Source organism: Miscanthus floridulus, chromosome 2 (assembly GCF_019320115.1).
Source record: "Miscanthus floridulus cultivar M001 chromosome 2, ASM1932011v1, whole genome shotgun sequence".
Classification (NCBI taxonomy): Eukaryota; Viridiplantae; Streptophyta; class Magnoliopsida; order Poales; family Poaceae; genus Miscanthus; species Miscanthus floridulus.
Window position 1 is genome coordinate 111,474,398 of NC_089581.1, and position 14,496 is coordinate 111,488,893.

Sequence of the window (14,496 nt, forward strand, 5' to 3'; positions counted from 1 at the left end):
CGCTATGTCCGCCCCTGAGCCTAAGGTTCTTAATCCACCTGCTAAACCCAAGCATGTTCTTCGCTGGGTACAAAAAGTTAAGACCTCTGAAAACCCAAGCATGATCTTAACTTTCTCAGGAGCAAGTTAATTCAGATTTGAAAAAGGCGCCTTCTCAGGGGCATGCCAATCCCAGGAATTCGAATTCCAAAGCTCCTAGTCCGGATCAGCCTCGGCCCAAACCTAAACCTGGCCCAGCCTAGAGTTCTTCGTTGGCTTCCTTTTTGTTCCAACTGCTTGGGCCCAGGTCATCTACGGAAAGATTGCACTCGATCGGTCAGGTGTAAACGGTGCTTCAATTATGGGCACACCTCCTATGTTTGCCTCTCCAGAAATCGTGCACAACGGCGTTATCGCCCTATTTCCCGTTCGGAAGATGGAGGGATGCACCTGACTCATTTATATCCCGGTGATTCCCACTCTCTCGAGTCCTCCGTCTCCCCCCCAATCCATCGTCTCGCCGCTCCACTCTGAAAACCCCAGTGCCTCCATGGCGAACTGGCCCCCAATCCATCGTCTCGCCGCTCCACTCTGAAAACCCCAGTGCCTCCATGGCGAACTGGCCCGCTGATCCTCTCCCCCATGTGCCATCTGGCTTCACGCTCGAAGCTCCGGCGCAACGCCCTTCTCTCTGCCATGAAGTCTACATCTCCGGGTGTTACACCCTCTACAATGAGGACCTGGCGATTGTCAGGATGAACCCGCCGGTCCACAAGGATGACTTCGAAGAGCTCAAGACTGCGCTCCGCACCTTCTTCCATGAGGTGCATCAGGTTCGAACTTCAGAAATTCAGCCCTGTGCACTAGGAGATTCTTACGTCAGATTCAATAGCGCACTTGAGAGAGAAAGATTCATTGGTCCAGTCTTTCGCTTTGGAAATTATGCAATGTCTGTGATTAAGCATGATGAGGCTGCAAATGCGCGTAGCTTCGATTTGGACAGAGAAGCTTGGGTGGTGTTGTTAGGCTTTCCAGAGGATCTCAAAAACTCTGTTTTCATTGCTAAGTCAGTCTCTGGCTTTGGTATTTTAATGCACTAGCATGAACCTGATAATCTCGCTAGGGTTGTTGCAAAGGTGTATTTAAATGATGATGCTAAGATACCTGATTCGGTGAAAGTGAATGCGGGCCTCCCCTAGAAAGGTAGATCTTGGACAGTTCCATGCTATGTTCTGAAAATGCAGGGCGTCATTGAATTACAGGATGAGGAGGCTTTTGTTACAGTTGGACCTCTGCACCCACAGCCCTCCCAGCCCCCTCGTTGGATGGGGCCGGTTCCTCCAGCAGGCTCAGATGCAACCCCGGTTGGTTCCAACAATGGCTCGGCTATGAATTTGGATGGTGGAGGCCCATCAAACCGTTGGGTGCAGCAGTTGGTGCCCCATGATACTGAAGTTGTCACTCCTGAGAATGTGGCCCAGCCTACTGTGGCTGAGGCTGGCCGTTTTGTAGCAAGTGTTGTTGTCCAAGCTGCTCAGAATGTTGAAGTTAGTGCTGAGAATTTTGAGACTCAAGCTGAAAAGGTTTTGGAAGAGGTGACCAGATCCATCCCAGTGACTCCAGGGACCAGTGCAGTGCAGGTTGCAACTGTTGTAGCTCCAAGGATCAAGTCTGTCCTTTTTGGCCCTTCAACTGCTTTTGATCCCATCATTACTGTAGTGCCCTCCCTCCTTCAGTCCTTCACCATTTTTTTTCAGACATCTTTCAGTTCCAAATATCAATCATGATACTCTTGTGCCTAACTATTTTGCTGATAATGAAATCCTCGTTCATCTTGCTTTCATTTTGTCTCCTCAGCTTGGTGGTCATGCCCTTGAAAAAATTGCCCTGGACTACCTAGATGATGAGGATGAAGAACCTGAGATGATGGCACAAGAGGTTGAGGAAGATCCTAAAGTGATGGAACAGGAAGAGAATGTCACTGATGTGGTGCAGGAAAATGATGACTCTGATCTGGAGATGTTAGATACCTCTCCCCCTGTGTTTATGACCCCAAGGAAGAAGAGAGCTTTCAAGGTGAAGGAAAGACTTGATGATAGTTTTTAAGGCGTAGCAAGAGGGTTTCACAGAAGCTTGAGGGATTCAAGGATGCTGACAATGCTAGCAAGTTCAAGGAAGCAAAGAGTAGTAAGAAGCCCATGGAAGCTACAAGTGCCAAGAAGACCAAAGCTGCAAAAAGTGCTAAGAAGTCTAAGAAGACAGCTGAGGAAGATTGAGAACCGGTGCCTTTGGCCATGATTCCCCCACCTGGCAAGGAGATTGCTCCCCATCTTCCCAAAGAGATCCTGTAGGGTATTGAAGAGGGTTTCCTACAGATTCAGTCTGAGACTGTCTCTGGCGCACTCCTAGACCAAGATAATATAGATGATTAGCCGTCCTTTGCTGTGGTTCAGTGCACCAATCCTTGGGATGGTGTTTAAAACTTTTACTAGTTTGTTTTGCTCCCCTGTACAGTGTGGCTTAATAAGAGTTTGTATGGATGTATCAGGTGTTTCAGCACCTTTTAGAGCTTTAATCAAGACAATGTTTTACTGCTCCTTTATCTTTATAATGTCGATCTATATATGCTTGTTGTCTATCTGTTATCACTTTTTTGCCTCAGCTTACTTTACTACTCCTGTTCCTCTTCTCACTACTTGGAGAATTTTGTTGCAATTGTTTTTGGCACTTGGTGGCTCAAACAGTTAACATCACCTTCCTGTTGTTTAAATGGAGAGTAATCATAATAATAACAAAGATAGTAAAATTCTTTTTTGGAACATTAGAGGGATCAACTCCCAGGAAAAATAGGATGCTTTAAGGGACAAAATCACTGAAAGTGCTTGCCAAGTGCTTTGCTTACAAGAAACCAAGAGAGAAAATTTTGACAGTTTTTACATTAAGAAATTTTGTCCTAGAAGTCTAGATCAATTTGCCTTCTTCCCCTCCATTGGTGCTTCTAGGGTTCTTCTCACTGTGTGGAATGGTAGTCTCTTTGATGGCACAATCATCCAAGCTAACTCCTATGCTGTCATAGTTAAAAAAATTTTGCAGACTTGACAATAAAACCTTCTTTGTCACCAACGTTTATGGACCTGCTAGCAATCCTCGGAAACAAGGCTTCATCACTTGGCTCATGAATCTTGACACCACTGATTTTGAGGACTGGGTCCTTGGAGGTGACTTTAATCTCATCAGAAGCTCAGATAACAGAAACAAACCTAGGGGAGACATCACAGAAATGAATCAGTTCAATGAAGTTATATCTGACCTTGGGTTGGTTGAGATACCTTTTAGTGGGAGAAACTTCACCTAGAGTAACATGCAAACTGAACCTCTCTTAGTAAAGCTAGATTGGGTTTTCACTTCCTCAAATTGGACCCTCACTTTTCCTGCAACCTTTGTGCAACCTCTCCCAAGACCCATCTCTGATCATACTCCTTATGTTTTGTACATTAGTACTAGTATACCTAAGGCAAATTTGTTCAGGTTTGAGAACTTTTGGGTGGACCATCCTGGTTTTGTAGATACAGTTAATCTCCACTGGAATAGCTCTCCTTACTTTGCCAACACAGCCAAACACCTGTCAATGAAATTTAAACAAGTCAAAGCAGGCCTTAAATCCTGGAGCAAGAAGCTGTCTAAACTGAGCAAACTCATATATAATTGCAATTGGGTTTTACTATTCTTGATGGTCTTGAAGACCAGAGAAGTCTTTCAAGGCTTGAGACAGCCTTCAGAAAACTAGTCAAGAATCATCTGACTAGCTTGTTGGAGTCAAAAAGAGCATACTAGAAACAAAGAAATACAGTGAGATGGGTGAAGCTTGGGGGTGAAAATACTCAATTTTTTCACACTATGGCTACTATTGCTCATAAAAAGAACTTTATTGTTGCATTATCTGACAGAGAGGGAAATTTCATAACAGATCATGAACAGAAGGCCAACCAATTGTGGACTGCTTTTAAGCAAAGAATGGGGGTTAGTGAATTCACAGGCATGAGCTACAACCTTGAAGAACTGTTAATCTCACATGACTTGGAGGACATAGATGTTGACTTTAGTCAGCAAGAGATTGAGATGGTGATCAAGTCTTTGCCCAATAATCATGCCCCTGGGCTTGATGGCTTCAATGGGTTCTTCATTAAAAAAATGTTGGCTCATTGTTAAGGATGACTTTATCAGACTATTCAGAGACTTCTACTGTCATAACGTTGACCTAAGGAGCATTAACTCTTCAATCATTGCTCCGATCCCAAAGAAAGATAATCCTGAAACTGTAAATGATTATAGACCTATTTCACTTCTGAATTATTCTTTGAAGTGTATCACCAAAATCCTCTCTTCAATGCTACAAACTGTGATACTACAGCTAGTCCACACCAACCAATATGGTTTCATCAAATGAAGAACCATTCAAGATTGTTTAGCTTGGTCCTTTTAGTTTCTCCACCTGTCATTTCTCCAAAGAAGAGGTAGTAATCCGAAAAATTGACTTTGAAAAAGCCTTTGACAAACTTGAGCATCAGGTAATCTTGGAAGTTCTTAGGCATAAAGGTTTCTCAAACAAATGGGTCAATTGGATACAGAATCTATTGAGCTCTGGTAGCTCATCTGTCCTACTGAATGGCATCCTAGGGAAAACTTTTAACTACAAAAGGAGGGTTAGACAAGGAGACTCCCTTTTCCCACTTTTATTTGTTCTAGCTGCTGATATGCTCCAAACAGTGATTAATATGGCATGGCAATCTAGGATCTTGAAACATCCTCTAAATGACAGCTATCAAGAAGATTATCCTATTATTCAATATGCTGATGATACTCTTCTTATTATGCCTGGTGATGTTAGGGTACTTTTCAATCTCAAAGGCTTGCTCAGATCATTTTCAGATTCTACAGGCCTCCATGTCGATTTTGCAAAGTCTTTCCTGGTACCCATCAACATGAGCAATGACAGAGCTACTCACCTTGCTAACACCTTTGGGTGTCAAGTAGGTTCTATGCCCTTCACCTACTTGGGTTTGCCCCTTGGAACGACCAAGTCCACCATAACTGAATATGCACCCCTGCTTACAAAAATAGAAAGAAGGCTATCTGGCATTAATAAGATGCTATCTTACAATGGAAGACTCATCCTAGTGAACTTTGTTTTTTCAGCACTCCCAATATTTTACATGTGTAGCTTGAAAATTCCACCTCAAGTGGTCAAACAGATAGACATTTTGAGGAAACATTGCTTATGGAGCAAGGGAGACATAAACAGGAAGGGCAGTTGTTTGACTGCTTGGGACACAGCCTGCAAACCAAAGGATCAGGGAGGGCTTGGCATTATAGATATACAGAAACAAAATGATGCCTTGTTGTTGACATTCCTGGATAAGTTCTATAACTGTGCCGATGTTCTTGGGTCACTCTTACTTGGTCCAAATTCTATTCTAATATCCAAACCCCACCCCATGCCAGAAGTCCTGTGGGATCCTTCTGGTGGAAAGATATCATGAGATCATGTTATCCCAACAAAGGCAACTCAGTACTTTTCTGGTCAAATATCTGGGTGGGGCAGTCCATGAAAGATAAATATCCCCAACTATTCTCCTTTGCCAGGAAACCCAAATGCTCTGTCAGGTTCTACCTAAACCAAACTATGGACAGAATTTACACTCTTCCTCTTTCTCAACTAGCAGCTCTCTTCCTCTTTCTCAACTAGCTGCTGCATAGCTCGAGGAGATGAAACAAAAGACAGTTTGGGATGATTCTATTAGTGATGCTTGGAGTTACAGTTGGGGTTCCTCGAGATACAGCAACAAAAAAGCATATAAGATTCTTATAGGCACCGTAACAAAACCGTCCAATTTATAAGAGCACAAGTACAATAGCAATCGCCGAAATAATCAAACTGTCATACTTGAGCCCATATAAACCCGATAGTCCGGTGAAATCATGAGGGATCCCAAACAAACCAAGATCGTACATGATTCAACATAACCAGTCACATGTTACATCACAGTCCATAAATAGTTCATCATTTTCTCACATACATCGGAGTTCACATAGTTATTACAAACCAAGTTTAAATAGCGGAAGCAAAGTAGTTTAACATCAACATCACACATAGTTCAAATACATGCCAGTGCTACGGTCATTCCAACAAAAACAGAATAGAGGGGGTAACTCAGGAGTATCATGCCCCATGGTTTAGTCCTCATCCACAGCAGGATGAAGGTAGTTCTTACAGTAACCATGGTACATCATGTCATCTACAACAAGAGGGAATAAACCCTGAGTACGAGAATGTACTCAGCTAGACTTACCCGTCATAAACCAGAAATAATATGACATCAAGGAGTATGCAATGCTTTATCGGTGGAGTTAGCTTGACAACATTTTGCATAAAAGCTTAAGTAACATAACTTGGAGATTCAGTACTTATAGCATCAATTTGAATACCTATTCAATTAAGCATCTCTAGATTAGCACCTATACTAGAGCAATCACTTGATTAAGCTAACAAGCATTAGTAACCATATCCGGTTATAAGAATAATTTGAGCATCATCATTATCATCTAATATCCATTAAGTTACTCTATGTTGCCGCTGCTCAGTCAAGTTCTCACTATCCGGGAGAGACGGCGATTCGAATTGATTCCTACCCGGCTGGGAAATTATTCCTAACACAAACCCACACTTCCCCCGTCGGGGTCGCATCGGGTCACCTTTGGTACAACTCAGGAACCAACTTCGCGGGTTCGATCAGCGTCGTACCCTCAGAGATTCTACCAACCTGCTAGGAAGATCGGGACTCAAACCCGCCCTTGGACTTACGCCATTGGCTCTCCGCACATCCTTACTACCTCCAGTGTGCGCACTTTCACTTACCGGAGCCCGGTCTGAATTGAGCTACTCGGCTTCGTGGTCGGAACGACTTAACCGACCAACTAAGTGCTAGGCATGCGTTCAACATGACATGCGGACGTACAGTGAATCGGTCCTTAACCGACACAGACGGGGATAAATAGACATCAAGACCTCCTTGCCTTGTACTTCTTTATCACGATCCCACCCGGTCTCCTTTTTATTCATCAACACATGGTTATTTCCACGATAGCAATTATAGCCAACCGTGATCAGTTATCTACCTATATGTTTCAAGTGATAGGAAATCACCTGAGTTCTACTGGACTAAGCAAGGCTAAGCATCAATTTGATCCTGGACCTACCAAGGATTCAAGATATATTTATCTGGACAAGGATAATATATGCAGCAAGTGGTTCCAATCAACTCTTATAACCTAATGCATCAAACATAAAGGACGCAAGTGATATTTGTAAAAATATAGGAGGCTTAAAATGCTCCGGGGCTTGCCTTTCAAGAACGAGGAAGGTTGGTGGTCAGGACAGTCAGGGAGATCTTCTACGTTGACTCCTCCTTCCACCTGAACTTCCTGCTCCTGGGCTGCCTACGGCTTCTCTTGATGCTCGGGTTCGAACTCGAGAAGCGTCACTCCTTCCGGTGAACCTATTGCATGCATATGCACAAATGAGTATCATGAATGCATAAGAGATGAGATGATATGATAAATTGTGTATGCATGAACATGGTTATCCATAAGGTGTATGATAAGCTTAACACTCTTTGACCAAGTAGAGGTATAACTTTCTGCTAGTTGATTTTTATTGAGTAGGTGCATATCTCCCCTATAATACAAGAAACATGCACTCACCAAGTTCTAGCAACCTCAGGTAAAGTTGTTCATCATTAGTAAGAGGCCTAGAACCTACAGCTAAACACTAATCTCAATTAGCCTAAGCATCTACACAAGCTCCACATAAGACAAACAACTATAATTTACTTAGTCATTTCCTGCTGTAAACAACAGCTACATAATTTGGTTATATTCGGAGTTCTAATCAACCAAATACTATGATCTTGGACTTTCTGTAAACCTTATAAAACTTCCTATAACTTTCATTTCATCACCAAAAGGCGATTCAACCATTATCCTAGTCAAAATAGGTAAACTTCCCAGGACTGTCTAGAATTGTCAGAGAATAAGCATTTCTAGAGACCAACTTCTAACAGCTATAACTCTCAAACCATTTAGCCTATTGCCATGAAAATTTGACACAAGCAGAATAAGTAAGTTATCTACGACTTTGTTATTGACAATGTTCACAGCAAACATCGTTTTACCCATGCAATTTACTTCACAACCGAAACTATTCAAACAGTCACTAAAATTGAATTATAGAGCAATTAATATTTCACTGCATACAAGCAATCGAATTTGGGCACAACCAATGGTACCAACAGTTCATAGGCATCATATACACACTAGAAAACATGATGGTCAAGCCCAAGTAAATTATTTAAATGCATTTATTAATTTATTTGGACATTAAGGTGAAATAAGGAAAATATATCCATGGTGCACCATAAATTTTGATAAAATTATAGTAGCCTGCTTATGCCCCCCAAAAGTCTACTATACAAATTTCATGCCATTTGGATAAATATAGCCATCCCTACAAAAATGACAAGTTGCATAAGCTCATTTTGGCAAAAATAGTTTAGCCTAGTAAAAAGTGTCAAACAATAGATTTTATATTTTTCTTACATGTATCCTAGTACCATAACACTGTGTAAAAATTTGCAGGATCATTAGTTATGTATCTTTACCTTATTTATTTTCACTAGAAACTAGCAATTATTTAAGATTAAATAGGAAGACCATATTCCAATTATGACTACCGCAAGTTTAGTATTTTTTTCTAGATAGATCATGTCAACACAAAACCATCCAAATTTGAATCACATTTTTATCACTTTCCTAGCTCAAGTTATGTATTTTACAAGATTGAAAACATTCAAAAAGCATTTATCTAGCTCTATTTTATTCTCCCAGAAAAATACTAGAAATAGTGCATTTTATATTTTTTATCAAATACTACACTTCATGAGGAAATGAACAAAATTTGGTTCACTCAATTTGGACACTCCTAGCTCAAGATATGAATTTTTGAAGTTGGTAATCAATCCCGTGAAAAAAATAATAAAATCAGAACCAATACTCAGACTAACAGATGGGGCCCGCGGTCAATGGGACCCACCCGTCAGTGAACCCGAACATAGGCGGTGTTTGACTGGCCACTTCTCATCGCCAGTGAGGTTACTGACAGTGAGGTCACCATCGACGGCTTCTCCTCGACGTCCCGCATCGATGGGTGTACTTGGTTGGCTCGGAGGTCCACCGGAGCATGCTCGCCGACGGAAATGGTGGATGGCGGAGGGTGCGTGGCGGTACGTCGGTGGTCTTGTAAGCTCTAGTTTGGTTTTGGTGAATTGATGAAACCCTAAGTGCTAACCTATTTTATCAAGTGATCATGAGATAGGTAGCACATTCCAAGTGGTGAAGCAAATGAAGATCATGATATGATGTTGGTGATGCCATGGTGATGATCAAGTGCTTGGACTTGAAAAGAAGAAAGAGAAAAAGAAAAGGCTCAAGGCAAAGGTATAAATGGTAGGAGTTATTTTGTTTTAGTGATCAAGACACTTAGAGAGTGTGATTACATTTAGGTTCGATAGTCGTACTATTAAGAGGGGCGAAACTCGTATCAAAATGCAGTTATCAAAGTGCCACTAGATGCTCTAACTCATTGCATATGCATTTAGGATCTAGTGGAGTGCTAACACCCTTGAAAATGTTTGTGAAAATATGCCAACACATGTGCACAAGGTGATACACTTTGTGGTTGGCACATTTGAGCAAGGGTGAAGAAGATAGAGTTGGAAAGGAGTTAGTCACGCTGGTCACGAAGTGACCGAATGCTAGTCTCAGTGGGACTGGTGCATCCAGTCAATGATACAGCAAAGACGTTGGCGTCGGTCTTCGACCGAACGCTGACAGGGTGCGTCCGGTCCTGCTGATATGGCAGCGCACAGAAGAGTCACCATGTGACTAGACGCTGGGTGAGTCCGGTCGAGCTTGACCGGACGCGTCCGATCATGAAAAGTCATCTCTGGATGCTTACTAGAAATGACCGGACGTTGAGGCTCAGCGTCCGGTCACTTTGAGCTGCTACGTCCGATCATCACTTGTCCGTTGGGATCGAGCGCTCAATATTTGAAGAGAGAGGACACGTGGCATGCATCGCACGACCGGACGCTAGGGTGCAGCGTCCAGTCAATATGACCGGAGCGTTCGGTCACCCTGTGTTGTGCCCAGTTGAAAGGTCCTTGTGTGGTTTTAGTAATTGAGTGACAACCTAGGTGGACTAATTGTGTTTATGTGAGATACACAGGTAATTAGTCCACATGTACATGTATGTGAGCAACATATGCCATGAAGGTGAAAATGGCTTGGAGATGTTGCAAAGCTCACACATGTGATGATGAAGGAGCTCATTGCACATGAGACATGACATTGAGTCATGTGATCAAGGTGGAGAAGATCAAGACAAGACTTGGCTTGATGGACCGGTTGCAAGCGTGAAGGGCAAGTCAGAGGCTTTGGAGCGATGGACCGCATGGCGGTGAAGCTTGAGCAAGACTAGGCACCGATGGACGAAGGCAATGGTGAAAAGCAAGTGAAGTCATGATCGATGAACCAATATGATCACATGATGATATGAAGTGGATCATATCATTGTTGATCGTGTTGATGCATGTGTTGCATCGACATTGGAGGAGATGGAATAGAATACGCAAGGCAAAGGTATAACCTAGGGCATTTCATTTCACCGGTCATAGGTGTGTAGAGAAGTTTATGACCGGGTTTAGGATAGATGGCTGTACTATCAAGAGGGGCAAACTTGTTTGCATATCGGTCATCTAGTGCCACTCGAGTGATCTAACTTTACATCGTCGCTAGGATCAAGTGGCATGGCACGTTGAGTGGCTAACACCCTTGAAAATGTTTGTGAAAATATGCTAACACATGTGCACAAGGTGATACACTTGGTGGTTGGCACATTTGAGCAAGGGTGAAGAAGATAGAGTTGAAAAGGAGTTAGTCGCGCTGGTTACAGAGTGACCGGACACGTCCGATATGGTGACCGGACACGTCCGGTATTTGGCAACGGACTCAGAGACCGAACGCGTCCGGTCGACACACCGGACGTGTCCGGTGTGAATCAGCAAACTCGGTGTTCGGTGAGACAGTTGATCGGACGTTGGCCGCGTCCGGTCCGGAGTGACCGGACGCGTCCGGTCGTCCGTGGGTGCTTACTGTACTCGACCGGACGCTGAGGCTCAGCGTCTGGTCAGTTTCTAACTGTCACGTCCGATTGGCCCTAGTGGCTTACTGGACTCGACCGAACACAGCGGCTCTACATCTGGTCGTTTCGAATAGTGCGTCCGGTCGGACATCTCAGAGAGCCGTTGGAGGCAACGGTGGGACACGTGGCGGTCTAGTAGCTACCAGACGCATTCGGTATGGTGACCGGACACGTCCGGTATTCACGGCCGGTGCGTCCGATGCTGCGTCCGGTCAATAGGACCAGAGCGTCCGGTTGTCCCGATTTTTGCCCAGTGAAGGGGTAACGGCTCTATTTGTTCGTGGGGTTATAAATAGAAGCCATGGTCAGCCTTGGGCCATGAGCTGAGCACACTAGAGCCTTGGTGGCTTATGTAGTAGTGCTTGGGAGCCCTCCATCTCACATATACTTGATAGTGATTATTCGATTGTGTGAGAGAGCGATTCTAATGCGATTGCATCATGAGGTTGCATCGAGTGGCACTAGGTGATCGAGTTGCAAGCCAGTGGTGCTTGTTACTCTTGGAGGTTGCCACCTCCTAGATGGCTTGGTGGTGGTCTCCGTCGAAGCCCGCAAGAAGCTTGTGCGGTGCTCCGGAGAAGAGCTTTGTGAGGGGCATTGTGCTCGCCCTGCGGGAGCCGTGAAGAGCAACTCTAGTTGAGCATGCCATTGAGCTACCCTCACTTTTGGGGTAGGTTCTTGCGGTGCCCGACGTGCGGGCTTGGTGGGTGATGCCAATTAGCCACCGAACCACCAAGTGAGCGGTCGACACAACGGGGACGTAGCGTGTTGGCAAACACGTGAACCTCGGGAGAAAAATCACCGTGTCAACCTTGTTCTTCCTGTTGGTTTGCATCCTCGCTACACAAGCTTGTAATTACTTTCATATACATTGTGCTTGTGTAGTTGCTCTTATAATTAGTTAGCTTGTGTAGCCTACTAGTTACCTTCTTGCTTGTGTAGCATAGAAGTAGCTCCCTTGCATGGCTAATTTGGTTTGTGTAACCTTGTTAGTCACTTTGCTTAGTTTGTGTAGCTAAGTATTTGCGCTCTCTAATTTGGCATTGGTTGCCTTGTTATTGAGCATTGCTAGTGAGCATTAAGTGGTTTTGTGCTTTTGCTTACTAGCATGTGTAGGAGCTCTCTTGTTGCTTAAAGTACTAGTGGCATAGGTTTGTGTGACCTTGCTCCTAGAATTGGTTAAGTGAGCTCTAGCTAGCCCAGCACCTTTGTTGCTTGATTAGTATCTTTGAAAGGTGCTAGTGAACATAGATAGAGGGGTGTAGTCTTGGCTAGACTGATCATTTTAATTCCGCACTTGTTTCGGTTAGCCGACGCGATTAATTTTAGAAAAGACTATTCACCCCCCTCTAGTCCGCCATCTCGACCTTACAAGTGTTATCGGAGCCCGGTCTCTCATTTGTGGTCTTCACCGACCCGAGAGGATGGCGAACTTTGGGCTAGAAGTTGTTTGTGACACACACATTTTTGATGGCACACACTATCCACGGTGGAAACGTCATATGCTTGATCATTTTCGTGAATTGGGTCCCAAGGCATGGTGGATCATTGTTGTTGGTTTTTCTCGTGATGCCTTGGATAAGGATAACCTCACCCAAGCGCAAGAGGATTGCTTACAACTTGATCATCGTGCTCTTTATTATCTAACGTGTGCTATACATGATGATATTTTTAGACGTGTGTGGGACTTGGAGAGTGCTCATGATATGTGGCTAGCACTCTAAGCCTTTTACGGTGACTCCTCCACATGGGATGATGGTAAATTCAAGGAGGATGAACCAAAGAAGGAGGCGCATGAGTGTGTTGAGCATAACCACAATTTGGTGATTGTGGAAGATTGCTCCACTTCATGGTCAAGTGATGATGATGATGATCGATCTACTACAAGTTCACTTGACAAGGTTGATGATGATGCCACAAGTGTTGCAAGTGATGATGCTACCCCATGCACACTTGTTGGTGATGATGGTTCATGCTCAAGCCATGATGAAGATGCTACTACAAGCTCTCCAACTACATCACCACATTGCTTCATGTCACAAGGTGACACTAAGGTAACAAATGATAATGTGGTTGATCATGTTGATTCATATGATGAGCTTGTTAGTAGACTTGCTAGCATGACCATGTCTTTAGAAAATGAGAAAGCTAAAACATTGAACTTAGAAAACAAAAACTCATTTCTAAAGAACTCTTGTGAAGAACATAAGAAATTACTTGATGCTTATAAATCTTCACATGATGAGCTAAAATTGAATCATGAGACACTACTTGCATCTCATGATGAATTGTTAGAACAACATGCTTCTCTCATTAAAATGTTTACAAAGAAACTTAAAAATAATGAGAGCTCATCACATGGATGAAATGATAAATCACAAATTGTTGCTAACCCTTGTGATGTAGGCAAGAAGCATGTATCCACATCTTGTGATGATTTATTAGATATGCCATGCTCTTCACATATAGATGCTTGTTCTACTTCCATGTCTAGTGAGACTAACATTTTGAAGGAGAACATTGAGCTCAAAAGTGAAGTGACGAAATTGAGCAACAAGTTAGGGAGGTGCTACAACTCAAAAGTCACCTTTGAGCACATGTTGAAGACTCAAAGAAACTATGGTGACAAGTGTGGCCTTGGCTTCAAGAAGAAGATGACAAAGGGCGAAAGAAAGAGAGAAAGAAAGATGAAGAAGCTACAACAAAGAAAGCTTTCTCATACCATGTGCTACCGGTGTCATGAAGCGGGACACCTTGCAAATGGTTGCCCTAACATTGAGAAGCTCAAGAAGATAAAAGAAGAAGAGAGGCTCAAGCATGTCAAGTGCTTCAAGTGCCGCACTTGGGGTCATCTTACCTCAATGTGCCCAACCAAGCAATTGGTGAAGCAACAAGTGAAGCCTCAACCAAAGCCACAAGTTGAGCAAGAGAAAACACCCCAAGTTCAAATCAAGATCAACCATGAAGATGGTGGTGATTTAATGATAAAGAAGAAGAAAACAAGAAGGGGTGGAAAGACAAGGCATCCAATGCAAACTCAAGATGCCAAGATGATGAGCAAGAATGAAGATAAGAAGAAAGATTATGCTCACATCAAGTGCTTCAAGTGTGGAAATATAGGACACTTTGCCTCTAAGTGTCCTACCAATCTTGAGAAGAAGGCTCAAGCAATCCATGAGAGGCAAGGTAATGAGAAGCAC

General features: G+C 43.3%; 1 protein-coding gene across 1 annotated transcript; it reads left to right on the plus strand.

The window, feature by feature from the left end:
• Positions 1-496: 496 nt before the first annotated feature.
• On the plus strand, positions 497-2,553 carry LOC136539365 (uncharacterized). The gene is made up of 2 exons (XM_066531315.1): positions 497-812; positions 1,837-2,553. Exons 1-2 carry the CDS (start codon positions 591-593, stop codon positions 2,083-2,085), a joined length of 471 nt encoding a protein of 156 aa, XP_066387412.1. The 5' UTR covers positions 497-590; the 3' UTR covers positions 2,086-2,553.
• Positions 2,554-14,496: the final 11,943 nt, after the last annotated feature.